Source organism: Rhinolophus hipposideros, assembly GCF_964194185.1.
Source record: "Rhinolophus hipposideros genome assembly, chromosome: 21".
NCBI lineage: Eukaryota > Metazoa > Chordata > Mammalia > Chiroptera > Rhinolophidae > Rhinolophus > Rhinolophus hipposideros.
The window spans coordinates 38,632,241-38,659,316 of record NC_138067.1 but is presented as its reverse complement, the minus strand read 5'-3'; the positions used below and the strand labels follow the sequence as shown (position 1 = coordinate 38,659,316).

The window sequence follows — 27,076 nt, the reverse complement described above, 5'->3', positions numbered from 1 at the left end:
GAGAGATCAGGAGGAGGGCATGCATGGGTCAGGCCAGCACCCTGGAAGGAACAGACTCCATCTCAGAAAAGCCACATCACTTCTCAGCGGTCTCTTCTTCTTCTCCCTGTGTGTGACTTAGACCCCCATTTCCCATCCCAGGCAGGTTCTGGGGTGATGGAGAGCACAGATCACCTAAAACCTGTTCATACAGTCCCTTTACAGGGCAAGAAAACCTCCCAGAAAACAAATAGTTCTCCAGGAAATGGAACCAGGAAACCGAGGCCTCCATCCTTCTTCATACACAACTCCAGCCCCCAGTTCCCACCATGCTCCCTACCTGGGATAACACCCGAGGAGCCTGCCTCCCCGCTTCTGTCCTTGAGAGTTTACAGAGCCCTCTCAGGGGGATAAGTAAGCCCAATGAGGCTAGCTTTTTTTTTTTTTTTACAGGATTTTATTGGGGAACAGTGTGTACTTCCAGGATGTTTTCTAAATCAACTTGTTGTCCTTTCAATCTTAGTTGTGGAGAGCGCAGCTCAGCTCCAGGTCCAGTTGACGTTGCTAGTTGTAGGGGGCGCAGCCCACCATCCCTTGCGGGAGTTGAACCGGCAACCGTGTGGTTGAGAGGACGTGCTCCAGCCAACTGAGCCATCCAGGAGCTCAGCTCAAGGTGCCATGTTCAATCTTAGTTGCAGGTGGCAGGGCCCACCATCCCTTGCGGGACTCGAGGAATTTAATTGGCAACCTTGTGGCTGAGAGCCCACTGGCCCATGTGGGAATCGAACCGGCAGCCTTCGGAGTTAGGAGCACGGAGCTCCAACCGCCTGAGCCACCGGGCCGGCCCAATGAGGCTAGTTTTGATGTTCCCAGTTCCCAGCCAAGGCCCCAGGAGGCCTTTTTGGGCTGGGAGTGGAGGTACTGTGCCTCACTCCAAAGGCCTGGGTCAGGTGCTCAGATACCTGCCCATCCCAAACACCTGATCCCCCAACCCCCGCACACCCAGTGGTGCCTGGAAACAGGAGGGAGTTGGCTGGGGACCAGGGATCAGCTTATAGGAACTGGGGACCAGCCAGGACCCGGATACGGGTCTTTTGCTATTGTTCCTGGCAGGAGCCAAAGGAAGAAGCTGCAGCAGATTCTGGTCAACAAACAAGATCAAATGTCATTTTCCACCTCATTTCCTGCCCCCCCCATCCACACCCCCCACCCAATCCCCCCGCCAGAAACCCAGAACCTCAGCATCCTGCTACTCAGCTGTTTCCCTCAGGGACACCAGCCTTCCAGGACCGAAGTTCCCATCAGGCTCCCAGGGCACAGCCACCATCTGTTCTCACAGCCCTCAAGACCCAGACATCCAGGCTTGCCCTCCACCCTTCACAAGCCTTCATGGTCCCCATTCCACCTGGCCCTGGGATCAGCAAGCTCCTCCAGGAAGTTGGAACCATCGGCTTGGCAGGTGGCCCAGGGTGTGTCTTGAGGAGCCAAGACACTGCACTATATAGCCCAGCGCAGGGGACAGCCCTGTAGCTCCAGGGACCTGCAGGTAAGAGAGCCAGACTGGAGTCCCCTTTGGCAGCGGGACCTGAGGTTTCCTGCTCTTGCCCCTGTCCTGCCCTCCCCACCCCACCTCCAGACCCACTGGACATCCAACTCCCCTATATACAGGTACACACACATACTGGCCCTTGGATGCGGCCCACCTCAGCTTTCCTGGTGCCCAGGTGACCGTTGTCCTGAGATTGGGCCCTTCTGCCCTCTCTGGGACAGTCTCCTGTGACCCCCTCTCTTTTCTCACTGCAGACATGGGTTTCCTGTGGAGCTGGTGGACACTCTGGGCCGGAGCAACTCTCCTGTGGGGTACGTGAAACCAAGATCCCATCTCTGCCCTTGTTCCAGTCTGAGGAACTCTGCCTGCCTGGGGCAGCACTCTCCATGTGTGCCCCCTCCGCAAACCCTGTCCCAACTCTCCCAGGCCAGCTGCTGTGGGAGAGAGGCACCTTAGGCTCTGCAGAGAAATGTGGTGGAATTCACCCATTCTCTCTCTGTTCTGGAGGGCAGCAGGTGAACACCTTAGTCCCCAAACTCAAGTGTGCAAGTGTGCACCTCCTTCATTTTCTGCAACTCAACTAAAGTTTTGAGTCTGAGCCTCATTCTGATGAGGTGATGGAAAATTTCACTAAAGTGAAATTCTTGAAGGGCTTGCTACCCAATTCTCCAGGGCTGTGGCCAGGACTAGAGTTTTAGGTAAAGCTGAAGACCTGGGGGGAGAACAGGACCTCAGGGCCTTCTAGTCACCAGTCAACATTTATTTAGGTTACTTTTGAAACGTTCATGTCTCTGGTCCCTTGGCCCTTTGGGACCCTGGGATACCCTTCACGGCTCCATTATTCAGTAGACAGCCCTTCTATAACTCTCACACTCTTCCCAAGGTGCTGTAGATCTCTCTCTCTCTCTCTCTCTCTCTCTCTCTATCTCTCCCTCCCTCTTTCCCTGCCTCCCTCTCCCTCTCTGTCTCCCTTTCTCTCTCCCTTTCCCTTTTCCTCCTCTTCCTTCCTCTGCCTCCTTTTCTCCCTCTCTCTTGTCTTCTGGAGAATCTTTTCCCAGTTGGGGGTGTTGAAAAGCACCCACTCTATTTCTAGGAGACATTTTGTCCACACTCCCATAATCTCCTTCTTTTCTTTACCCATTTCAAACCACCCCCCACCACCATCCCCGTCCTAATAAGACAGAAATCACAAACTGGCCCCTGAATCCAGCCACTTGGGACTCCATAGTGCTTAAAACGATTTTGAGTTGGAGATTTCACGTGGAAATTCAGACAGCCAGTTTCTCATGAAAAATGGTAAGATCTGGCATAAAAAAGAAAAAAAGAGCCCATGAGCCGTCATAATAACAGGCTAAAGCTAATAGCAACAACCTCCTTTCGATGGTATGTGAATTCTCCATTTGCACAGTCACCAGCCGACTATTTCCCACATTGACATGATTTCCCTGGCCCTGTCAGCATTTGAGTTGGAGATCCCTGTCTAAAGCATTCAGGCTTTTGGAAAACAAAAGCCAGAAAAGCTGGTGGGTGAATGCCATGTGAATAAGGAGAAAGGAAAGAGAAAAGGGGTGGGGGGAAGCCCAAGTTGTATTTCAACATGTTATCTAGGCACAGGGCATGGGGTGGGTTCTATGATGGATAAGTGGACACACAACTGCGTTTTCTTGTCCCAGGGTTGACCCAGAAGGCCTCAGTGGACGCCAGCAACACTGGAGGGGAGGAATTCCTCACGGCCTTCCTGCAGAACTACGAGGCTGGGTACAGCAACGCCTTCTTCCACCTCCTACTCACCACCCTGTCTGACAGCCCCACCTCAGTTACCATCCTCAGCCAGGCAGATGGCACCTCACAGAAAGTCATGGTGAAGCCTGGGCATTCGGCCATAGTCGACATCAACATCAACATTGAGTTAATTGGCAGCCAAACCTCATCACATGTGGTGCTGGTCCGCTGTGACCACCCCATCTCTGTGCAAGCCATAAACGCTAAGCCCAACGCTAAGCCCAACACAGGGGAGCTGACCCTGCTGCGGCCTGTCAGTGCCCTGGGCGCCGAGTACTTTGTGTTCACACCCCCCAGCATCTCATCCGAGAATGTCAAGGAATTTGCTGTGGTGGCTTCTGACAAGGCTGTCTCGATCAGCATTCAGCTGAAGGGGGAAGTGACATTCGAGGGCAAGCTCTATCCCGCAGGCAGTGTCTTGAGTGTGACTCTGGAACCCTATCAGGTGGCCCAGCTGCAGAGTATGGCTGATCTCTCAGGGTCAAAGATCACAGCCAGTAGCCCGGTGGCGGTGTTCTCTGGCCATAGCTGTACCCACAAACACCCAGACTGCAACTACGTGATGGAGCAGCTGTTACCCACCTCCGCCTGGGGCACCCGCTATGTGGTACCCGTTCTAGCCTGCCAGACCCGCTTTGATCTGGTCTACGTCACGGCCAGCCAGCCCACAAAGCTGACCTACAGGTACGGGGACGTCTCCGGCACCAAGAGTCTCGAGGCAGGTGATGTGTGTGAGTTCGAGGTCCAGCATACCCAGCCGCTCTACTTGTCTGCAGATGTGGGCATTCAAGTCCTGCTGTTTGGCACAGGTGCCACAAAGGACAGAATGACCTATGAGCCCTACCTGGTCCTGATCCCAGACGTGGAGGCATACTGCCCTGCCTATGTGGTCGATAGCGTGCCAGACTCTAACATTGTGGCCATCATGGTGGCACGGACGACGGCTGTTGATGAAGTCACCGTGGATGGGCAAAGGCTGGGGAACAATGTCGCCTGGACAGAGGTACCTGGCAGTGAGTTCTCGTATGCCGAAATGGACATCAGCGCGGCTAACGTGGTCCACGAGTTCAAGGCCACTACCAACTTCGGGCTGCTCATCTTCGGGCTGGTCCAGTCTGGAGGTTATGGGACAGCAGCTGCCTGCCTCCCGAGTGAGTGATGGGAAACGACCCCTGGCCCTGTCCACCTGGTGACCCCTTTGTGGCTCTCTTGTCTTTCCCCCTTCCCCACCCACCTGCTCCTCTGTGGTTTCCTGGCTCAGCTGGGCTGTTCCCCCCTCACCTCCATCCTCCCTGCCATCCTTCCTTTTCTAAAGGCTTCCCAGCCCCTTCCTACCCCCCACCCCTCCAGGAACAATACTCGAAATATTTGGCAACCGGTGTGATCCAGGGTCCCAACCCGTCAGGAGGGATGCCATAATGCTGCAGCAGAATCCTCTGGCATCAGACCTTTGTCTGTTGCTTTGTGAGGTGGTGGTGCTGGGGAAGGGATGCTAGCGGGGGACCAAGGCGCTGAGAGGGAGGAATCTTGGGGCAACGGTGGGGAGGCAGGGTCAGGTCAGCAGCTTCTTACCAACTAGTCTGGAAATATTTGGATATTGTAGCAACTGATATACAACTATACCAGTTGCTAACTGCCACTCCCCCACACCTCCTACGGGAACGTCTGCCCAAACTGAGAAGGTCTAAAAGTATAATAATAATGAGGCCTACCATGCTGGGAGTGTTACCCCTCAGTATACTGGGGACCATTCTAGGTACCTCGCACTTGTTAACATAGTTCCCCTCGAGGACCTGGCCCTGTGTGTAACCTCAGGCTCAGCACATTGAGAAGCTGCCCCAAGCTCGTGCAGCATTTGAGGGCACAAATGTGAAAGCCAAACTCAGGTTTAAATCCTACCTCCGCTTGTGTGACCTGGAGCATGTGACTTCGCCTCTGTGGGCCTCAGTTTTCACATCTGTAAAACAGGGATAATAACCACACACCCCCACAGGATTGTTTAAGTGAGGGTGTAATAAGTTAACATTTGTGAAGCACGTAGGGAGTCACCTGGCAAATGAGTAGGACTACATAAGGGTAAGCTGCTATTATGAGCAGATAGAGGGCAAGAGCTTCTGAAGACAGAGAGGAAGAGCTGTTTCTTCTTATTTAGACCTCCCTCCCCCTCACGCTAAGACCCCAGACGCTAAGGTTCCCAGCACTGGCAAAAATACCCTCACCCATCCTCCATGACATGGAAGCCACTCAACTTCAAAGGGCCACTTGGGCTTGATTGGTAGGATGGGGAAGAGGTAGGTAATTATAACAGGTAACACTCAATTAACACTTAGGGCAGTTCCAAACCCTACTTATGTTTTAGCTTATTTAAACCCGGCAGCACTCCCCTTCCCATATGTCCCTGTAAAGAAGGTGTTAGTATCATCCGCATGTTACACATATGGCAACCGAGGCACAGAGAGTTTAAAATTCCTTGTCCGGTGTCATACAGCTAACTGCTTGAGCCAAGATTCAAGACTAGCAGCCTGACTCCACTGTCTTTTCCATTCTGTTGAACAGTTTCTGTCTTCCATCTTTTGTCCTTCAAAAAGGTGCCGTAGCCTTTTGACCTGGATGGGAAAGTAGGGGAGAGGACGAAGCAGGGAGAGAAAATTAACAAATTAACATTTCCACGATTGTTCCTGTGGGTCTTTCTTCACTGCCTTCCAGTCCTTCTGGTCTGAGCTGAGGAATCAGACAATCTGGGCTGAGGTCAGGCCTGCAGAGCTCTCCCCCTGTGAGATTCCAGACCTGTTTCCCCACTTGGACAATGGGTAGTTGTGAGCGAACTGCCCAAACTCCTTACGATGGTATTGCGCCAGGATTCCCAACTGCCAGGTCACTCCTGACTCCTTCTCTGTCGCCACCGCCCCCTTCCCTCCTCAGCCTACAAGTCCGTGGAGAAGCACCCCTGCGAAGATTTGCAGTGCCATCCCTCGCAATCCTGCCAAGTGGAGAACGGGCAGGCCAGGTGCGTACAGGTCTCCATGGCCACCTGCCGCGCCCAGGGTGACCCCCATTACACCACCTTTGATGGCCGTCGCTACGACATGATGGGCACGTGCTCATACACGATGGCGGAACTGAACAGCCAGGACCAGACTCTGCCCGCGTTCAGCGTGGAGGCCAAAAACGAGCACCGGAGCAGCCACCTCGTCTCTTGCGTGGGCTTCGTCGCTGTGCGTGCCTATAGCCACTCCGTGTCGCTGCTCCGCGGGGAAGTTGGCTTCGCCCGGGTAAGTATTCAGAATCTTCAGGGTTTAAGGCCCATCAGTCAGAAGGAGGAGGCAAGGCCTGGGTGTCAGGCCCCCAACCTGAGCCCTTTGCCAGGGGGAGGAGGGTACAAGGAGTGGGCCCAGGGAATGGGGGCTGGGCAGGTGGGATTTGAAAACCCATGGCAGAACCTTAAAAGAACCCTTTTGGCCAGCAATTGTACTTATAAAAATATTAAGGATGCTCAGAGATATGGTTAGGGAAAAATATTTATGCCAATATGGTTTATAATAGCAAAAAAATAAAGAAGGGGAGAGAGAGAGAGAGAGAGAGCCCAAGGAAGGAGGAGGAGGAGGAGAGAAGGAAGGGAGGAAGGGAGGGAGAGAGGGAGGAAGGATGGACAGAAGGAAAGGGGGGAAGAAAAGGAAAATGTCCAACAATGGGAAATTTCTTAAGTGACCAAACACTAAATTTTGTGAGCACCTACTATGTGCCAGACTTGTTTCTTAGCACTTTCCAGGTATTAATGCATTTAATGTTCACAGCAATCTGTGGGATAGGCATTATTATCAACACTTTTAGATGAGGAAACTGAGGTCCAGAGAGATGAGTTGCTTGGCATGGACTTAGTGCTGTAAGAGAGAGCTGGGAACAGGGGCAGGCCGGCTTCTGAGTCCCTATTCTTAACCTCTAGGCCAGGGGTGTCCAAACTTTTTTCAACGGTTTTCACCAAGGGCCATATGCGGTAAAATACACAAACAGCCAGGCCACTCACTCGAGGTCAAGTACTATTGCTTCACCTGGTTTATTTAAGTAAACTAAATATATTTTTGGAATTTGCTGCGGGCCAATTAACAATGGATCGCGGGCCGTAGTTTGGACACCCCTGCTCTAGGCCCTTCTGCCCCTGGGAAACTCAGCCAATATAGATACCAGCCTAGAGCAATTATGTCCCTTTTTCCCACCATGTTATTATGAGAAAGTTCAAACATCCTGCAAAGTTGAAATCACTGTGCAGTGAACACTCATGGGCCAGCCACCTAGATTCTAAACATTTTACTCTTTCTGATGTAGCTCACATCTATCATCTGTCCACTCCTCTGTCCATTCAACAATCCATCTTATTTTTTATATACTTAAAAGTAAGTTCCAGACATCAGTACATTTCACCCCTAAAGACTTCAAATTCTATATCATTAACTGGAATACAGTAGTTTTTACACTTCTTACTGCTTACCTTTGAGATAAAATGTATACATAATACAATCCACAAATTTTAAGTGTACAGTTCACAGAGTTTTTACAAATGAGCAACCCAAACCTCCATTGAGATATAGGATATTTTCATCACTCTGGAAAATTCCCTCATGTCCCTTCCCAAACAATCCCCAGCCTCCCTCACCCCAAAGGCAATCAGAGTTCTGATTTTTTTTCCACCCTAGATTTGTTTGTCCAAGAGCTTCATATTAATGGACTCATCTAGTGTAAGAAGCCTCTTGTGTAAGTCTTTGTTTGCTCAGCATAGTACTTTGGAGATTCTTCCATGTTGCTGAGATTTTTGTTTTTCGATAGGTAAAGCCTTCACATAGTTCAAAACAAAAAGGGCATTTTGTGAGAGGTCTTGCTGTCACTCCTGTCTTCATCTGCTCTTCCCCCACTCCCCACAGGTGATGCCTTTTACTGATTTCTTGAGTATTCATCTAGGGTTTCTTGATGCCAATACAAGCAACCATAGACATCCATCCTTACCTCTTCCCTTTCTTCCCAAAGTGTACTGTACTGTATGCTCTGCTCTGCTCTGTACTTTGCTTTTTGCGCTGAACCGTACATTCTGGAGCTGTTTCCGTAGTCGTGAATCGGGAGCCTCCCCTTCTTTCTTACAGCTGTATCCTTCTCCATCTCATGGGGGCATCATAGCTCATTTAACTCAGTCATCTGGGAATGGACACTTTGTTCTTGATGGCAAACAGTACTGCAGTGAATCTTCTGGTACGTCCCTCATTTTGTGAGTGTTCAGGTGGACCTGTGAGATTCATCGCCAAGTGGATTAAAGTCGGTGTTCTGAGACCTAGAGGGATTGAGCACAGGCTCGGGGGGACTTCAAATCCCTTGAAATTATGTGCAGAATTTTGCACAGACCACGCAGTTTTTCAGGGAGAGGGTCCATGGCTTTTGTCAGACCCTTACTGAGATCAGTCAGTTGACAAAGGTTTAGAGCTCCTCGTAGAATCATGGCAGGTTGTCCACAAGACATTGTTGGGAGAAAAGAGGAGTTCGTGACATGGTAACTTCAGCACGGTCTCATTATTTTTTTTAAAAAATGGAAATGTATTTAAAGGTAGAAAAAATCTGGCAGGATTTATAAAGTGTGTGTGTGTGTGTGTGTGTGTGTGTGTGTTTCTCTTTTGAGAGATTTCTCTTTTCAATATGAGTGATTTCTCTTTTCTCATTTTTGCATATGCACATTTTATAAGTTTTCTGTAATGAACAAATGTGACTGTGTCATTTAAAAGTGGAGATCATGGATCTTGGGGGAGAGACGGATTTGAACAGTGGTCCCTGAACAGAGCCTGTGAGTGAGGGGCCCTGAGCTGCCTTGGTGCCTGCTGTGTGTGCAGCACTGCGCCTGCTCGGCCTGGACACACAGGAGGGTGCATGCAGGCCTTCCTTCCTTCCTTCCTGACTGACTGACCTATCTTACCTTCAGACCATCACTCTCCTGTTCCTTCTGCCTGTTACTCCATTTTCATACCCCCTCCTCTTGGCTAAGACGAGAATGTGTGGGGTAAGAATGAGAAGGTGCTCAGGAAGAGGAAATGGGTCCAGGGGACAGAGAGACACTCTCCTTATCTCCTGGCCAGACTCTCTCTCCACTTAGGACATTTGCAAAGCAATACCCTCCCCATCCTTGTTTTTGTGGCTATCCCTCACTGATCCTTTACAGCTCAGCTGCGCTGTCCCTTCCTCCAGGAAGCCTCCTCTGATATGCAAGTTTGGATCTGGCCCCTGTTCTAGGCTTCCACAGCCTCCTGTGTCTCCACTACCCCAGCCCTGTCCATTCTGATCTATCACCGTCTAGTGACAGTTCTGTCTCTCCCATTGGACTGGGAGCCCCATGAGAGCAGGGTCAAGAGTTTTCTCGGTCATCACAAGATCTCCATGATCTCCCAGCCCAGGCCGGACACAGAGTGGGTGCCCAGTGAGTGTTTATTTAACACAGCAGTGCCTTCATTCACTCACTGAGTGCCCGCTGTTCTACCAGGCACTGTTCTAGGCACTGGAGAGGAAACAGGGATCCAAGCAGACAAAAATCCCTGTCTTCGTGGAGCTGACAGTCTATGGAGCTAGACAGCTGATACATGCAAATTATATTCTAGAAGGTTAGAAGGTATAGGAACAAGTAGAACAGGAAACGGGAGAAGGGAATAGGAGGGGGTTGCCATATAAAGCAGGGTAGTAGGGCTGGCCTCACTGGGATGGTACCATTTGAGCAAAGCTTCTGTAAGAGGTGAGGAAGTAGTCACGTGTGCAACTAGGGGCAGAGCATTTCAGGCCATGGGGAGCAAGGACAAAGATCCTGAGGCTTGGTTGGTGGCAGTAGCAGGAGGGAGGAATCCCACCACAGCTAGAGCAGGGAAGGACTGGTAGGACATGAGGAGCTGCAGGCCAGACCACAGGGGATCTGACCACTCCCTTCCCTCCTCACCCCCGCTGCAGATCGACAACCAGCGCTCTCGGCTGCCTGTCTCCGTGGCCGAGGGTCGCTTCCACGTGTACCACAGTGGGACACGGGTCATTGTGGAACTGGACTTCGGGCTGGTGGTCACCTACGACTGGAATTCCCAGCTGGCAGTGAGCCTGCCTGAGCGCTTCCGAGGCCAGGTGTACGGATTGTGTGGCAACTATAATGGCAACCCTGATGATGACTTCCTCACCCCTGACGGGGAGCAGGCTCCTAACATTGTGGGGTTTGCCAGTAGCTGGAAGCTGGATGATGGAGACTACCTGTGTCAGGATGGCTGCGAGAACGACTGTCCCTCCTGCACTGAAGACCAGGCTCAGCATTACGCGAGCAGCAATCTCTGTGGCACGCTGACCGAGCCCAGTGGCCCCTTTGCCGCCTGCCACAAGGCTCTGGACCCCCAGCCCTTCCTGAAGGAGTGTGTGCATGACCTTTGCGTGGCCAACGGGGACCGGTTCAGCCTGTGCCGGGGCCTCAGCGCCTACGCCCACGCCTGTCTGGAGCATGGCGTCTCTGTCAAGGACTGGAGGACAGCAGTCAACTGCCGTGAGTGATGCCCTGGTGGAGGCTGGGAGCACATGGTGGGAGGCAGGGGACCCCTGACATCTGCTCAATATCTGAGCACTTACTGTGGTTCAGCCCAGAGCTGGGCCAGGCCAGAGACATGGAGATGGACAAGCCAGCCAGGCTTTGTGACAGGGAGCCTAAGGTTCGGGCAGACATATCACTAGATAGTGACAGCCCAGAGTAGTCATGGCTGGGTTGGAGGCGGCACAGGCAGAGTGGTCAGGGCTGAGTGGGCGAAGGCCCAGAAGGCAATGGGAGACCAAAGAAGCTTCCTAACTCAGCCTGGGTTGAGGGAAGAGGTGGTCAAGGAGATTTTCCTAGAGAAAAGGAGGCCCAATTAGCAACCTATAGGAGGCCCAATTAGCAAACTAGACAGGAGAAAGGGAGCAGAAAGTGAGTTCCAGGCTGAAGGAAGAGCATGTACAAAGCTTGGCATAAGAGGTGGTCTTCAGAGTCCCAAAGCAGAAATATCTCTTCCTTTACATCTCTGCCTTTACATCCCTTCCATGACTCCCCAATGACCTTTGCATAAAGGACAAACTCCTTAGCCAAGTGTCCATACATTTAGTCATTCATTCACTCATTTATTTATTCATTCAATAAGCATTCCCGGAACCACTATCTGGCCCCTTCCCTGATGCCCCTCTCCTGTGAGACTCCCGGAGAAATGCTCCGGAGGCAGAGAGGCTAGAGGGAAGGAGGAAGAGGCATCCAGCCCGGGCTTGCGTCAGGGACTGTGGAGGGGGAGTAAGTCTGGGTGAGACACTGAGGCCATTTGAGGTTTGTCTTGGTCACTGCTGTGTCCTTACTGCCCAATAAACACCCTCCTCCCCAGAGTCCCCAGTGCTCGGTGCAGAAGAGGAACCAGTGAGTTCGTTCATCTACTCACTCATTTCCACAGTATTTGCTGATCATTTCCTGTGGGAAAGGCCCTGTCCTTGGTGCTGATTCAGCTGTGTTTGAGGCAGACAAGGTCCCCACTCTCGCAGAACTTATATCCTGTCAGGAAGACAGAGTAGCAGTAAACTGTGGAGTATCTTCAGAGAGCAGCAGAAACGAAGTTCATATAATGAGAGCAAATGGGAGACTCCTGAAGAGGATTCTCAGGGAACACCTTTCTGAGCAGATGACATTGAGAGATGACAGAGATCAGGATAAGGCAACAGAGTCAGCTAAGTACAGTGGTACCTCGGTGTTCGAACGTCTCCATTGACGAACATTTTGGTTTATGAACGCCGTCAATTTTATGGATCTATGGTATCATTAGATAGTAAAATTCATGCTAAATTTGCAGTTTTAGGGGTTGATTTTAAAAGTCTGGAACGGACTAATCCATTTTGCATTACTTTCTATGGGGAAACCGTGCCTCGATTTTCAAACGTTTCAGAACTCAAACGGTCTTCCAGAAGGGATTATGTCAGAAAACCGAGGTAGCACTGTAATAACAGTGACGTCCATTGGGTGTCTCTACACATGAACTCATTTACTCCTCACAGCAACTCTGTGAGGGCAGCACTGGTATTACCTATTTGACTAATGAGGCGTAGGGTGATTGGAATCATTTGCTCATCATCACACAGCTAAGACGGGGAGAGCGGGGATTGGAACCCAGGACATCTCGGCTCCGGTAGCCTCCTCTTAGCCACATGCTGCACTGTCTTCTGAGGGCACAGCTAGAGCCAAGGCCCTGAGCTGGGAGAGTGAGGACCCCTGAGAAGGCCACAGTGGCTGGGGCAGAGTGAGCCAGAAGGAGAGTGAGAGGAGACAGGGCTGAGAGGTGATGGGGCCCAGTCGAGCGGGGCCTCAATGGCCACAGAGGTAGGGGAGACTCTGGCTTTTCCTTTGAGCAAGACCGAGCCACCAGAGGGCTCTCAGCAGAGAGAGACGTGGTCTGACTCAGATGTTCACAGGATCCCTCTGGCTTCCTGTGAGGAAGACTGGGGGGCGGGGGCAGGATGGGGCCAAAGGTGATCAGGCAGGAGGCTATTGGGGTAGACAGCATCAGGGTGGGGACGGTGGGGAGAGGAGAAAGGGATGGATTTTGAATATGGAGCTCACAGGACTTACTGACAGATTGGTTGTCCAGTGAATGAAGGGGGGGGGGTCGATTATGTCTGTGAAGTTTGGGGCCTGAGTTCCTTGAAGGATGGAAGTGCCATGAGCTAGATGGGGAGCTCTGAGGGAGGAGCAGGGTTCCTGGAGGGAAGTCCTGGCACGTTCCCAGCTGGGCGTCCCTCGAGGGCGCCTGCGCTGGCCTGACGCGCGTCCCTGTGTCCCTGCAGCCCTGTCCTGCCCAGCCAACAGCCGCTACGATCCCTGCAGTCCCGCCTGCCCTGCCTCCTGCAACCCCGCCGCAGAGCCAGCCAACTGCTCCGAGCGCCCATGCGTGGAGGGCTGCACATGCCTCCCGGACTTCGTGGCCAGCGGTGGTGACTGCGTGGCGGCCTCGTCTTGCGGCTGCATCTTTCAAGGCCGCCCGCTGGCGCCGGGCGAGCAGATGTGGGCCGACGACCAGTGCCGGCGGCGCTGTACCTGCGACAGCGCTACCAGGGAGGTGCATTGCGAGGACACGCACGGCTGCCCGGCCGGCGAGCGCTGCCTGGTGAAGAACGACCTCCTGGGGTGCCACGCTGACCGCGTTGGGAGCTGCCAGGCGTCCGGGGACCCGCACTACGTGAGCTTTGACGGCCGGCGATTCGACTTCATGGGCACCTGCACTTACCTGCTGTCCGGCTGCAGCGGCCAGAACACGATGCTGCCCTCCTTCCGGGTACTGGTGGAAAATGAGCGTCGGGGCAGCCCGACCGTGAGCTACACGCGCGCCGTGCGCGTGGAGACCCTGGGAGTGAAGGTGGAGGTGCGCCGGCAGTATCCTGGACGAGTGCTGGTGAGCAACGCGCACCCAGGGCGGGGTGGAAGGGCAGGACGTCCTTCCAGAGAGTGAGTGGGGCTGGGGGTCTCTTAGAGGACCTGTGGTCAGTGGTTAAGGCCCTGGCCCCCCAGCCGGGGGTGCTGCCTCTCCCTGGCTGTGTGACTTTGTCGCTCGGGGACTTCGTTTTGTCCTCTGTCAAAAGAGATAATAAGAGGGTGCCTCCAAGTAGAAGGCGCTTTTCGAGGTGGTTGTGGGAATTTGACCAGTTAATATGTGTAGGGTGTTTAAAAGTGGCCTTGGCACCAAGCAAATTTTCAGTAAATGTTGACTTTATATTTTATTGATATGAATCCTGCCAAGTTATACTTTTGTGCATTCCTCTGGAGGGTGATTGATTTTCAGAGAGTAAGGTGACCTGTAAAAGGTCAGTAACTAGGGGTCGTGGCTGGGGGAAAGAGACCAAACAGTGGCAAGTTTCTGGGCAGAGGGTTCTCAGAGCGTCTACCACCCAGCAGAACTCAAGAACCCCTGATTTACTCTTTTAAAAAATAAAAGATAAAAATCGAGCGGTGAGGTTGTTGTAAGAGTCACAATAGCTAATAATTATTATTGAGCGGTTGGGGCAGTGGCCCATGCTTTTGGGAGGAGGATGATTGGAAATGGAAAACCGAGAGAACTTTCCACTTGCCAGGCACTATGCTGAACTCTTTACCGGCCTTAATTCTTAACCCTCAGCACGACCTTGGAGTAAAGGAAATTCTGCCCATAAAGCCTGGTTTGGCATAGAGAAGCTTCCAGACAAACAGAGAACCTAATTATGAATATGTATTAATGTCACCTCTCTGAGATGACTTTTAAACTGAAGCTTGAATAATAATAGCCAACATATGTTAAGTTACTTCTACGTGTTAAAGGATTGACATATAGTAACTCGTTTAATCTTTACAATCCTGTGAAATACTTAATCTTGTTAGATGAGGAAACTGAGGCATAGAAAGGTTGATTCACCTATTCAAGGACACACAGGTAATGAGTGGCAGAGCCAGGATTTGAAACCATGCTATCTGGCTCCAGTGTCCGTACTCTCAACCATTACCTTCTATTACTTCTCCTGAAGAAACAGATGGAACAAGTAAAGCGAGAAATGCCTGGAAGGGTGTTCCAGACAGAGGGAACAGCAAGTACGAAGGCTCTGAGGCCAGGAACAAACTGGGGCTAGGAATAGGGCACTCCTAGGGAATTCAATTGGAGAGTAGTGGGGCTTATTCCAATCTGGGGCCTCTTAGGCCATTGTGAGGGATTTGGATCAAAGCTGGCACCTAAAAGATGAAGTAGAAGTGGCCAAGTGCAGAGTGATGGGTGGTATTCCAGGAAGCGAGCACAGCAAGTGCAAAGGTCCTGAGGTGACAGTGCACTGATATGTTCAGGTGGACAGCAAGGATGCTGGGTGAGTGATGTGGCAGGGGACGCAGGCACAAAGGTGGACGGAGCCAAAGTTAAGCAGTACCTTCTAGGGAAGAGGCTTGGATTTAAGCCAAGTCCTGAAGGATGAAGGGGAAGCAGCCAGGAGAAAAGTGGTCGGTGGTGTTCTTAGCCAAGAGAAAGGGCCCTAAAGTTAGACTAAACTGGGGGAATTAGAGGAATGTCAAGAAAGCCAGTGGCTGGAGCAGAATGAGTGAGGAGGAGGGGCAGAGGAGGTGAAGTCAGGGAGGTAATGGGGAGACAGGGCTTTGAAGGTCATGGGTTAGAGATTTGGATTTAATCTGATACTTTAAGGACAAAGAGAATTGGATGGTGGTCTAGGCAGAGGGAATAGCAAGTGCAAAGGCCCTGAGGTGGGACCAAGAATAATGTGCTTAAGAGAACAGCAAAGAGCCCAGAATAGCTGGAACTGAGTGAAAGAGGGGTGGACCACAGAGCCACGGATACCCTGACCCTCCTGCATCTCTCCCCAGGTGGACGACATCATTCAGTACCTGCCCTTCCAGGCGGCAGATGGGCAGGTGCAAGTGTTCCGCCAGGGCCAATATGCTGCCGTGCGCACAGACTTTGGCCTGACTGTCACCTACAACTGGAATGCCCATGTGACTGTCAAGGTGCCCAGCAGCTATGCTGGGGCCCTGAGTGGGCTCTGTGGTAACTTCAATGGGGACCCAGGCGATGACCTGGCTCTGCGCGGTGAAGGCCAAGCTGCCGATGCACTGGCTTTCGGGATTAGCTGGCAGGAGGAGACCAGGCCGGGCTGTGGAGCAAGCGAGCCAGGTGACTATCCCATGCTGGACTCCCTGATAGCCGAGCAGCTGCAGAGCAAGAGCGGGTGTGGGATCCTTGCCGACCCGCAGGGCCCCTTCCGAGAGTGCCATGACACCGTGGATCCACAGGGTGCTGTGCGCGACTGTGTTTACGACAGCTACATACTCCCAGGCCAGCCTGGGCCACTGTGTGATGCATTGGCCAGCTATGCGGAGTCATGCCAGGCCGCGGAGGCCACTGTGCACCCCTGGAGGAGTGAGGAGCTTTGCCGTGAGTACCAATAGTAACAACTGGGGGGCTCAGCCTTGTGTATATTCATTAACATATAAGTATCATTAATTCACTTAATTCTTATAACAACCCATGAGATAGGGACTATGGTTTTACCCATTTACCAGATGAAGAAACTGAGGCTCAGAAAGGTTCAGTGACATGCTCAGGATCATGACAGCTAGGAAGTCATAGATACAGTAAATATCTGTAAGACAACCAAAAACATCTGGTGGCCCAGGGTCTGATTCCCATATGGCACCTGTCATTCAGAAACAAGCAGTAATATTGTCTTTAAAAGGAGCTTCGTTCCTTCTCCAGTTCTTGGTCCCCATCTGTCCTACTTCATTCATTTACAACAACTGCCTGGCCCCTTGGGCAGGTCAGTTTGAGACCCTTGTATCAGATATGGGTGCAGGAATGGTCTTCAAATGTTTTAGCTTACTATCAGAAAAGTTTGAAAATCATGTACCCCTTCACTGGATCTTTACATTTTTCAATTTATTGTTGAAATACAATACACATGTTCAAAAATATGTACATATACTAAGTAAGCAACTTGACATTTTTCAGCAAGAGAACAAATCTGCATAACCTGTCCCAAGAATCATGAAAAAGAACATATGGGGTCCTTTCACACCCCATTCCCAGCATTAGGCCCCAAGAGATAACCACTATTCTGACTTCTAAAGCTTATGAACTTAATAGAAGTTCAACCATACCTCTCCGGTTTTAATCCTAAATTTAAATAATTGCACAGCCCACAGAATCATGAGAAACAATAAGTACCGGTGGTTTTAATTCACTAAGCTTTGGGGGTGTTTGTTACCCAGCAAAAACTGATGACACAGTGATCAAAAACGAGACTTCCACGTTGGAATTAAAAAGCATTCGAATGTCACTAATTCCTTAACATTATCTAAAACCCAATCTGGGTTCCACTTTCCCTCGTTGTCTAAAAAATATGTAGTTTTTTTCAGTTTTTTGAATCTGGATCCAGACCAAATCCACACACGTTGCATTGGGTTGATTTTTTTTTAAATCACATTTTTCCTTTAATAGTTCCCTTTCTGTTTCCCCCAAACATATTATTATGAAATTCTTCAAATATACAGGAACGTTGAAAGAATTTACAGTGAATACTCAGATATTCACCATCTAGATTGTACAATCCATATTTTATCACACTTGCTTTATCACATATCCACTCCTCTATCTACCCCTCCCTTTTGTTCATGCCATTTCTTTATTGGGAAAATAAAACACGTCATTTGTCCTGCAGGATTGCCTACCTTCTGATTTTAGCTAGTTGCTTCTTTATAGTGTTATTTAACGTGTCCACCTGATTCTCTCATAAACTGGATATGACACCTAGGACAGTGCTGTCCAATAGAACCTCAGTGACCGTGCAAATGTTCTATATCGGAGCTGTCCTGTCTGGTCACTAGTCACATGTGGCTCCGGAGCACTTGAAATAGGGCTAGTGTGACCAAGAAACTAAATGTTCGATTTGATTTTATTTTAATTCAATTATATGTAAATAGCCACAAGTGACTAACGGATAGGACTGCACAGATAGAGGCTTGATGAGGTTCAGCTTTTGTTTCGTTCTTTGTTGTTGTTTTTTGAGGAAACTGCCTGTCCTATAATCTGGAGTGAGTGGGGTTTGAAGAGAGAAACAAGGATTCTTTTTTTTTCTTTACAACGTGGCCAAATATTTTAATATACTGTAGAATTACTACTACTACTACAGAGTGAAGAAGCTAAGAATGCTGCATTCACAAATACACTGCATAGATTACACAGACACGCACACATACTATACATGTCTCCGAATGTTTAAAATACACACCACAGATCCACAACTTGTTACCAACTTGAATAAGTTCACTGAAGACATAGGTAACCCAAATCACGGTTAAAGAGGAAAAGCAACCCAATTATCAGGATCAGATTAGCTGTGATGTAATCTGTTCCCCACTCAACAGAAGGGATCCTTGTAGCTAGACTGCCTATGTGTGAGTGTGTGTGAGCATGTGTGTGCACACGCGTGTGTGTCGGGGTCAGCTGTGTCACTGGGGAGCAGGGACTCTCCATCCTGATGGCCACTCTCCCTGCAGCGCTGAGCTGCCCTCCCCACAGTCACTACGAAACCTGTTCCCATGACTGCCCGGTGTCCTGTGGAGACCTTTCAGTGCCTGGGGGCTGCGGCTCCGACTGCCACGAGAGCTGCGTGTGCGACGAGGGCTTTGCGCTCAGCGGTGAGTCCTGCGTGTCCCTGTCCTCCTGCGGCTGCGTGTACCAGGGCACCTACCACCTGCCAGGCCAGTCCTTCTATCCCGGACCGGGCTGCGATTCCATTTGCTACTGCCATGAAGGTGGCGAGGTAACCTGTCAGGCCTCCTCCTGTGGCCCACACGAGGTCTGCCAGCCGTCTGGTGGCATACTGCGCTGTGTGGCTGTGGGCTCTGCCACCTGCCAGGCATCGGGAGACCCCCATTACACCACCTTTGATGGCTGCCACTTCGACTTCATGGGTACCTGTGTGTACGTGCTGGCTCGCAGCAACGGGACCCATCCCGGCCTGGAGCAGTTCACCGTCCTGCAGGAGAATGCGCAGTGGAAAAACAGGAATGTCAGTGCCACCAAAGTGATCACTGTCCAGGTGGCGAACTTCACTCTGCGGCTGGAGCAGATGCACTGGAAGGTCACGGTGAGAGCAGGGACTGAACCTGCAGGGGAGGGGACCTGTGGGTGGGATACAGGCAGCACTCAGTCCCGGGGCAGGGGGCACAGGGCTCAGAGGGAATGTGGGAGGCATGGGGTCACCAGAAGATGGGATGCCAGTCAGATCCCAGAGTGTGGAGCCAAGAAGGGCAGAGGTTTTGGGGGCCTGAGACCTGCTGCCGTGTGGCTCCGTCTCCCTCCCTCTATGCTCCTCAGTCTCCCTTCTCCCTGCCCCTGGACTATCCCCTCTGAACAGCTCTTCTACCCCCATTCCCCTCCACTGCATCCTCCTCCCTGCCCCAGCCACCTCCCTGCTCTCATGGCCAGCAGCAGAACATTACGCAATCAGAAGTTGGAAAAATTCAGGGATGGGAAAGGTGTAAGGACAGGGCCAATCATGTGGGTGACGCCATCACCCCTTAACAACCATAACAACAATAATAGCAGCTACGGATTTTACACAGCTGACCCCAGACCTTATTGCTGCTAAGCACTTCACATCCATAGTGTCATTTTATCCTCGCAGTAGTAGCGGGAAGTACCATGATCTGCTTTATTTTTTTAGAGGGGGCGGTCCCATCACTGACCCCCAGTCCCTCAGCAAAGGCAGGACTTGAACCCACAACAGTGAACCAGGAGACAGCACGCTGGACCCTGGGAGCTCCGTGATGCTTTTCAGACCGAGAAGGATTTGGTCTCACATGGAAACTGGGATTTCACTTACACGGGAGGGTTTTCCCCTGAGATCCCACTAAAACGCAGGCACAGGGCCGCTGTATGAGGAGCAGTACTGACGGCAAGACTGCTGATGAATAACTGACTTTTTCAGGTGCTCACTGCACACTGGCCACGCACCCGACATTTTCACACAGTCCCTGATGTACCCAAGCTTCTAGAATAGCCCCTGACACATAGTTGGCTCGGAACACATGTGAGTTGTTGGTGTTCTTGTTAGTTCATCTCACTGAATCCCCCAGCTTCTCTCTGAGCTGGAAACTATTACAGATGAAGAAACTGAGGCATGGGGTTAAGTCACTTGTCCTTAACCACGACTTGTCCCTGCTCGGGAAGTAGCGTGGTGGACTTTGTTTTCAGGGGACTCAGCCAGGAGCATGTTTTTCTCCTGTCTTCTCCCCTGATCCCTCACACTCCCTAGAGAATCTAATGCTCATTGTATCTATATTGAGGGAGGCCAAGCGAGGTGTTACTCAGGGGTGGATTTACAAGGCTTTGTTGCTGCCCAGCAGCCATAACCTGAAACCACTGGTTTCTGGCTCATGGACTTGAAGTACATTTCCTCAGGAATTTCGCTTGACTTTCCACCCACTGACGCTTAAGGCAAAACCCTGTAGCACCCATTTACTCTTCAAAATAAAAACTCCCAGTCATAGTTAATAATAACAGTGACGCTGCCAGAGCACCCATTCTATGCCAGACACCTTTCTCAGCACTTTGCAAATATTAATGTATCGAATCCTGACAATAACCCTATGGGGTAGGTCTCTCATTCTCACTTAGTAGATGAGGCAACAGAAACAGAGAGGTGACCTACCTGCCCAAGGTCACAGAGAGAGGAAGGGGCAGAGCTGTGCTTGAACCCAGGCCGGTGACTCTGGAGTCAGTCACTGCACTATCGATCACTGTAGTAAGTGGTGATTAAAGGATAGCTTCTAACGTTGTTATCGCATTGAGATCCTGATTGGTTTCCCGTGGCTGCCAGAACAAGTTACCACCAACTTGGTGGCTTAAAACAGCAGAAATTTATTTTCTCACAGTTCTGAATGCCAGAAGTCCAAAATCAAAGTGTTGGCAAGGGCGGCTCCCCCTCCAAAAGTTCTAGGGGGGAGATCCTTCCTTGTCTCTTCCAGCTTCTGGTAGTTCCAGATGTTCCTGGGCTTGTGGCCACGTCACTCGAATCCCTGCCTTCTCTACACATGGCTTTCTCTTCTGTGTGTCTGTGTCTTCTCCTCTTCTGGCTCTTCCAAGGACACTCATCACTGGGCATAGGGTCCACCCTAATCCAGGATGATCTCCTCTCGAGGTCATTCCCCTAATTACATCTGCAAAGACCCTTATTCCAAACAAGGTCATATTCTGAGGTTCTGGGTGGACATATCTTTTGGAGAACACCGTTCAACCCCCTATAAGACCCTATTATTATACCCATTTTACAAATATGGAAACTAAGTTCACAAGATCTTCAATGTCAGGTAGGGGCTTGACCTAGAAGCCGCCCTTTCAAAGTGTAGCCTCTGAAGCATGGCATCTCCTGCCTCCCAGGTGAACGGTGTGGACATGAAGCCACCGGTGGTGCTGTCGCAGGGCTGCGTCAGCGCCTTCCAGCATGGCTTGGACATGGTGATTGAGACTGACTTTGGCCTGCGTGTGGCCTACGACCTTATGTACAATGTGCGGATCACCGTCCCAGGCAACTACCAGCAGCACATGTATGGCCTGTGCGGGTATTACAATGGTGACCCCACGGACGACTTCCAGAAGCCCGACGGCTCGCAGGCAGGTGACCCCAATGAGTTCGGCAACTCCTGGGAAGTGGCCGTGCCTGGCTCTCCCTGCGAGCCACCGCCCTGCACGTCGGGCAAGAACTGCAACCCGGAGTGCGCACCTGAGCTGCAGGAGAAGTACAAGCAGGAGGAGTTCTGTGGGTTTATCAGCAGTTTCACGGGGCCACTGGCCGCCTGCCAGATGCTGCTTAATCCCCAAGGCCTCTTGGAAGATTGTGTCTTTGATCTCTGCGTGAGTGATGGGAATCAGGACATTCTCTGCAGCAATATCCAGGCCTACGTGAGTGCTTGTCAGGCAGCTGGAGTTCACGTGGAACCCTGGAGGACCGAATCTTTCTGTCGTGAGTGAGGGGCAGAACGGTGGGGAGGTAGAGGCACAGAAGGGACACACCCTGCTTTCCAGGGGCTTTGACCCACCCCTCCTCTTTGCAGCCATGAAGTGCCCTGCCCACAGCCACTACGAGCTCTGCGTAGACACCTGCTCTCTCACCTGCTCTGCACTCATTGACCCCCCGCCGTGCCGAGATAGGTGTGCTGAGGGCTGCCAGTGCGACGCTGGCTTCCTCAGTGACGGCGAAACCTGTGTGCCCATCGAGAAATGTGGCTGCTACCACCAAGGGGTCTACTATGAGGTAGGAACCTGGTCATCCCAGGCGGAGCCGGGCCCTCACCTTGGACCCCCTCCCACTGCTCATCAGCCCCACAGCCTGTCCTCTTGGCCTCCTGAGCGTCTCCCACCCACTCCTCTTTCACTCCCCACGGCCCCACTGGGGTCCAGTTTGTCCCCTCCCAGCCTTGCTTTTGCTCTCTCTGGTAGCAGGAAAGACCTTTGTAAATAGGACCATGGCTCCTGCAACTTTAAACCCGCCCCTGGCTCCCCAGGTCAAGTTTTGGCTTTGTAACCCAGGTCTAGATTTTGTCTGTTACAGTAATGGCTAACTCCTTGCGCTTCCCTCTCCCACTCTCCGAGTTGCTCCTTTTCCTTCGATTTGAGTGTGTTTGTCTGAAGTCTGTCTCCTCAAAGCACTGCGAGCTCTGTGAGGGCAGAGCCCTCTCTGTTGCTCTCCTCATACAAATAATAATAGTAATAACAGCAAATAGGCAGATGGTGCTCACTATGTGCCCCGTATCGCTTTAAGTGCTATAGTAAGAGTAATAGTATAGTGATGTAATTAAACTTTTCGTTAGGAACATTTCAAACGTGTGAAAGAGAACAGTGTAATAAATCTCCATGTAGGCATCACTCAGCTTCAAAAATAATCAGTATTTCCCAATCTTGTTTCATCTCTACCTGTTTCCTCTCCATCTGGATGATTTAAAGGAAATCTCTTTTCATTTCATCTGCACTTTATATGGATTAGTAACTCAGTTATACTTCCATAGGCAGGCGGTATTGTTACTTGCCACTTACAGATGTAAAAACTGAGGCATTAAAGAGATTTAAGTAATTTGCACTGAGTGATACGATTTGAAAATAGCAGAAACAGGCTTCAGACCCAGGGAATCTGCTCCAGAGCCTTTGCTCTTAATTACTATGTTACACCATTTCTCCTAGACAGCAGGCATTTAGTGGATATTGTGGAATAAACAGATGAGTGAGTCAATGAATGAAATTGAGGGAAGGAAGGAAGGAAGGAAGGAAGGAAGGAAGGAAGGAAGGAAGGAAGGAAGGAAGGAAGGAATTGGACCCCAAAGCTATGCTGTGCCTTCGTTTCATAGACCAGGGACCACCCCTGCTGAGAGATGTCCCTCTCTTGTCCCCCGGGCCCCTCTGTGCCTGGAACACCAAAGATGCGGGGGTCAGCTCCCGCCCTGATGGCTGTGCCCTCTCCCCACAGCCGGCGGAGACAGTACTCACTGACAACTGCCAGCAGCAGTGCCTGTGCTACCCCGGGAAAGGCCTGGTGTGCCAGAACCACAGCTGTGAACCAGAGGAAGTGTGTCGGCCCTCGGCAGGCGTCCTGAGCTGCGTCAAAGGTGCTGGGCTGGGGCTGGGGCCGGCGTGGCTGGGGATAGAGGACAGCGACCGAGTGTGGTGTGACCTGGATCTTTACAGCGGGAGGCACAGAGGACTAAGGATTGAAGTCTCAGACCTGGGGACCCCTGGGCTAGGATTTCCAGGGCCAGGCGCAGAGACCTTACAGTCTGAAAGGCAGGGACTCTCATGGTGGAACCCAGTCTGTGGGGGCCCTCAGAGCTGGGTTTCCTGGCAGATGTCAGGGACCGTCAGCATGAGGCAGGAACAGACAAACTTTTTCTCTGGACAGCCAGAGGATAAATATTTAAACTTGCAGGCCCTATGGTCCTAGTCACAACTACTCAACTCTGCCACTGTGTCATGAAATCAACTGTAGACCATGTAAGTGAGAGGGTGTAGCTCCAATAAAACGTTATTTACAAAAACAGGCAGCTAGCAGTGGCACAGTTTGCTGACCAATGGTGTTTGAGATTAGGCTCGGGACTCCAGAAACCATCCCCAAGGGGTAGGGGAGACTGGGGACCCACCGGGTCAGGGACAGAAAGGAGAGTCCTGAGGTCTCAGGTGGGGGTCTTGGATACAGGGTCCCCCTCGAGTGGAGGATCGGGGTTTATAGGGATACAGTCTCAGAATGGGGAACCCCCAGATTAAGTCTAAGACACAAAGCTGCCCCCCAGGACTGGTTTCTTAGGGTGAAGGGCAGAGAATAACTTTCTCATTCCTGAGCATAAGGAAATGGGACCTCCGCAACTGAGAACCTCCGGGCTGATGGGCAGGAACACAGGGACTCCCAGGGATGGGGGTATATTCGTCAGAGTCCTATCAGGAGACAGAAACCACACAGCAGCTCGAATAAGGAAAGTTTAATAAAATTCTTTACTTGTAATAGGGGATTGACTACTAGGGATTAGAAAGAACACTAACAAACAGAAGCACAGATATAGGGAGCACCCACCCCTGCCCCTAAGGCTGAAGCAGAGCACCCAAGGAAGGGAAGAAGTGGGAAGAGGCCCCCCAGCCCAAGGCTGAGGAGAGCAGATTTCATTGGGGGGTGTGGTTGTAGCCCACTGGATGGCAGAGAGGTTGTGCCAGCTGGAGCTGGCAAGCGGGAAAACCTCACTGGGGTGCTGGCGACACTCATTGGGAAGCCACCTGATGGGGTGCCTGAGTGACTCTCTGGGAAGCCAGCTGAGGCCAGTGGACCTCTCAGAGTGCGTGTCCCGCGTGCTGCTGGCCCCTCCTACCCCAGCAGGAGCCAGGAGGGCAGAGCCGGGTGGAAGCCGGGAACGGGGCCCTTGCTCCTGTTGGGACCCTCCAGCGCCCTCTACTGGCAAAGCCTAACCATCTGTAGATGTGGAGCTGAGGGGTGTTATATTGAAAAGGGGCACTAGGAGAAAGGGAGAAGTTTTACCGCTGGGGTCTTGGGTATAGGGGTGTCAAAAACTGGGGTCGTAGATACAGTGATCTTATGGACAGAGTCTTGAATAAAAAGACCTTCGGAGGTAGCGCCTCAGAAATGAGATCCCCAGGGCCAGGGTCTCGGATGCAGGAACCCCGAGGAGAGTCTTGCACAGAGGGATCCCCAGGCCGTGAGACTAAGATGCGGGGACACTATGGTTAGGGTCTCAAATGTTGAGACCTCTGGGTTAGGTACTCAGCAGAAAGTTCCTTCAGTACCCTGCTCTTGGCACAGAGACCTCCAGGACGTGGGTCTCATGTGGCGGCCCCCAGGAGGCTGGGAGCTCGGGCATGGCGGAGCCTGGGCCCAGGTGTTGCACACAGAGAACCCAGGGCTGCAGGTGCCTTTGTGCGTACCCTCAGGGCTGGCGTCACAGACACAGGGACCCCTGGGGCTCTGGTCTCAGTCCTGGGTTCCCTGGGGCTGAGATCTCAAGCAAGGGAACCCCAGGGCCTGGATCTCAGATATAGAGACTCTAGAGCCTGAGTCTTGGCTGCAAGGACCTTGGGGCCTGAGTCTCAGACAACAAACTGCAGGGCCTGGGTCTCCGATGTCAGGGTCTCAGGCACAGTCTACCATAGGGCCTGAGTTTCAGACATGGGGGCCCCCAGGGCCTGGTCTCAGAAACAGCAAACTGTAGGGTCTGCATCTCAGATGTGGGGACCCTGGAATCTGGTTTCACCGACAGTGGCCCTCAGAGCCAGTGTCCTTGCACAGACGTGCAAGGTGTTGGGGCACAGCTGGCCTCATGCTGGGTAGCCCCTCAAGGGCCTCTTTCCTCTCTCCTCAGACCTGTGCGAGAGTGTCAAATGTTCGCCACAGGAGACATGCCAGGAGAAGGATGGCCAGGGCGTGTGCGTGCCCAACTATGAAGCCAGGTGTTGGCTATTGAGTGACCCCCACTACCATTCCTTCGACGGCTGGAACTTTGACTTCCAGGGCACCTGCAAGTACGTGCTGGCAACAACCAACTGCCTAGGGGCCAACAACACGCACGGCCTGACACCCTTCACCATCACCACCAAGAATGAGAACTGGGGCAGCCCCGCTGTGTCCTTTGTGAGGTTCGTCACTGTCAGTGCTCACAACATCAACATCTCCTTCCACAAAGGTGAAGTTGGCAAAGTCCGGGTGAGTGCCACAGGATGGTCCCCTGAGTCCCTGGTAGGGGGGAGGGGTTCTGCTGGCCACAGTCAGGAGCTCAGCATTCTCTCTCTTCACCTAGGCCTGAAACAAAATGGCAACAAAACAACAACAATTATGGCAAAAACGTCAGCCCTCTGTTGGGAATTACGAGCTCACCCCTTTGCAAAGGGCTTTAACGTAGGCCTTCAGCATTTGCCTTTTCAGAGACCTGGGTTAGAATCAGGCTGTCTGCATGAGCGGTGTGATGTTAGCCAAGTGACTTTGTCGGCCTCAGTTTCCTCATCTGAGAAATGGGGATCATAGCAGGCCCTGCCCCACAGTGAGGTGGTTATGTCTAGTGCTCGGCTGAGGGTCTGACCTGGGGAAGCCACCGTGAATGTGAGGGAACAAATGAAAGGCCCAGACCCCAATGTGGAGCAAGATTCAGGAAGCTAGAGAGAGAGGTGGGCTACCCTTTCTGCCCAGGGTAATGGAGATGCAGATTAATGACAGCTCACAAGGGGAAAGTGAGGGGTGGCGCCAGATAGGCACTCAATGATAGTGAGTGAGTGGAAGAGATACCCAGCCACACAGAGGTGAGAGGTGCCCAGGGAATGAGGAGGGAGTGAGCAAGTGGGGGAAAGATCCAGAGAGATGGACCCAGATAGAGACCCAGGGAGAGAATACACACACACACACACACACACACACACACACAGTCTCTGAAACAGAGAAATCCAGAAAGGGAGATAGATTTAGATGTAGAGGGAGAGTCAATAGGGAGATGAAGGAGGGAGATGGACATCAAGAGAGAGACCCAGAAAAAGCAGCCGTTAGGTTTTGTTACCCAGCGCCTGGACTACAGTAGCTGTCCATGTTTGTCAAATGACTATATGCCCACCAGTTATGAGGAAGGTTTTGGCAGCTCCCAGCCATGGCATGCCAAGTGAGGGAGGTACGGGCCAGAGCTGGGCCTCCCCACCTCAAGTGACCTCTGTTTGC

General features: G+C 51.7%; 1 protein-coding gene across 1 annotated transcript in view; it reads left to right on the top strand.

The window, feature by feature from the left end:
* Positions 1-1,784: 1,784 nt before the first annotated feature.
* Positions 1,785-27,076, top strand: part of FCGBP (Fc gamma binding protein) — a gene marked incomplete at its 5' end in the record, with an annotated part of 37,204 nt that continues 11,912 nt past the window's right edge. The window contains 11 exons of the mRNA XM_081032112.1: positions 1,785-1,839; positions 3,202-4,461; positions 6,233-6,582; positions 10,277-10,847; positions 13,151-13,755; positions 15,696-16,263; positions 18,384-18,976; positions 21,271-21,853; positions 21,945-22,144; positions 23,351-23,489; positions 25,740-26,080. Of these exons, the coding sequence (XP_080888238.1) occupies positions 1,785-1,839; positions 3,202-4,461; positions 6,233-6,582; positions 10,277-10,847; positions 13,151-13,755; positions 15,696-16,263; positions 18,384-18,976; positions 21,271-21,853; positions 21,945-22,144; positions 23,351-23,489; positions 25,740-26,080 (5,265 nt within the window). The remainder of the gene's footprint in view (positions 1,840-3,201; positions 4,462-6,232; positions 6,583-10,276; positions 10,848-13,150; positions 13,756-15,695; positions 16,264-18,383; positions 18,977-21,270; positions 21,854-21,944; positions 22,145-23,350; positions 23,490-25,739; positions 26,081-27,076) is intronic.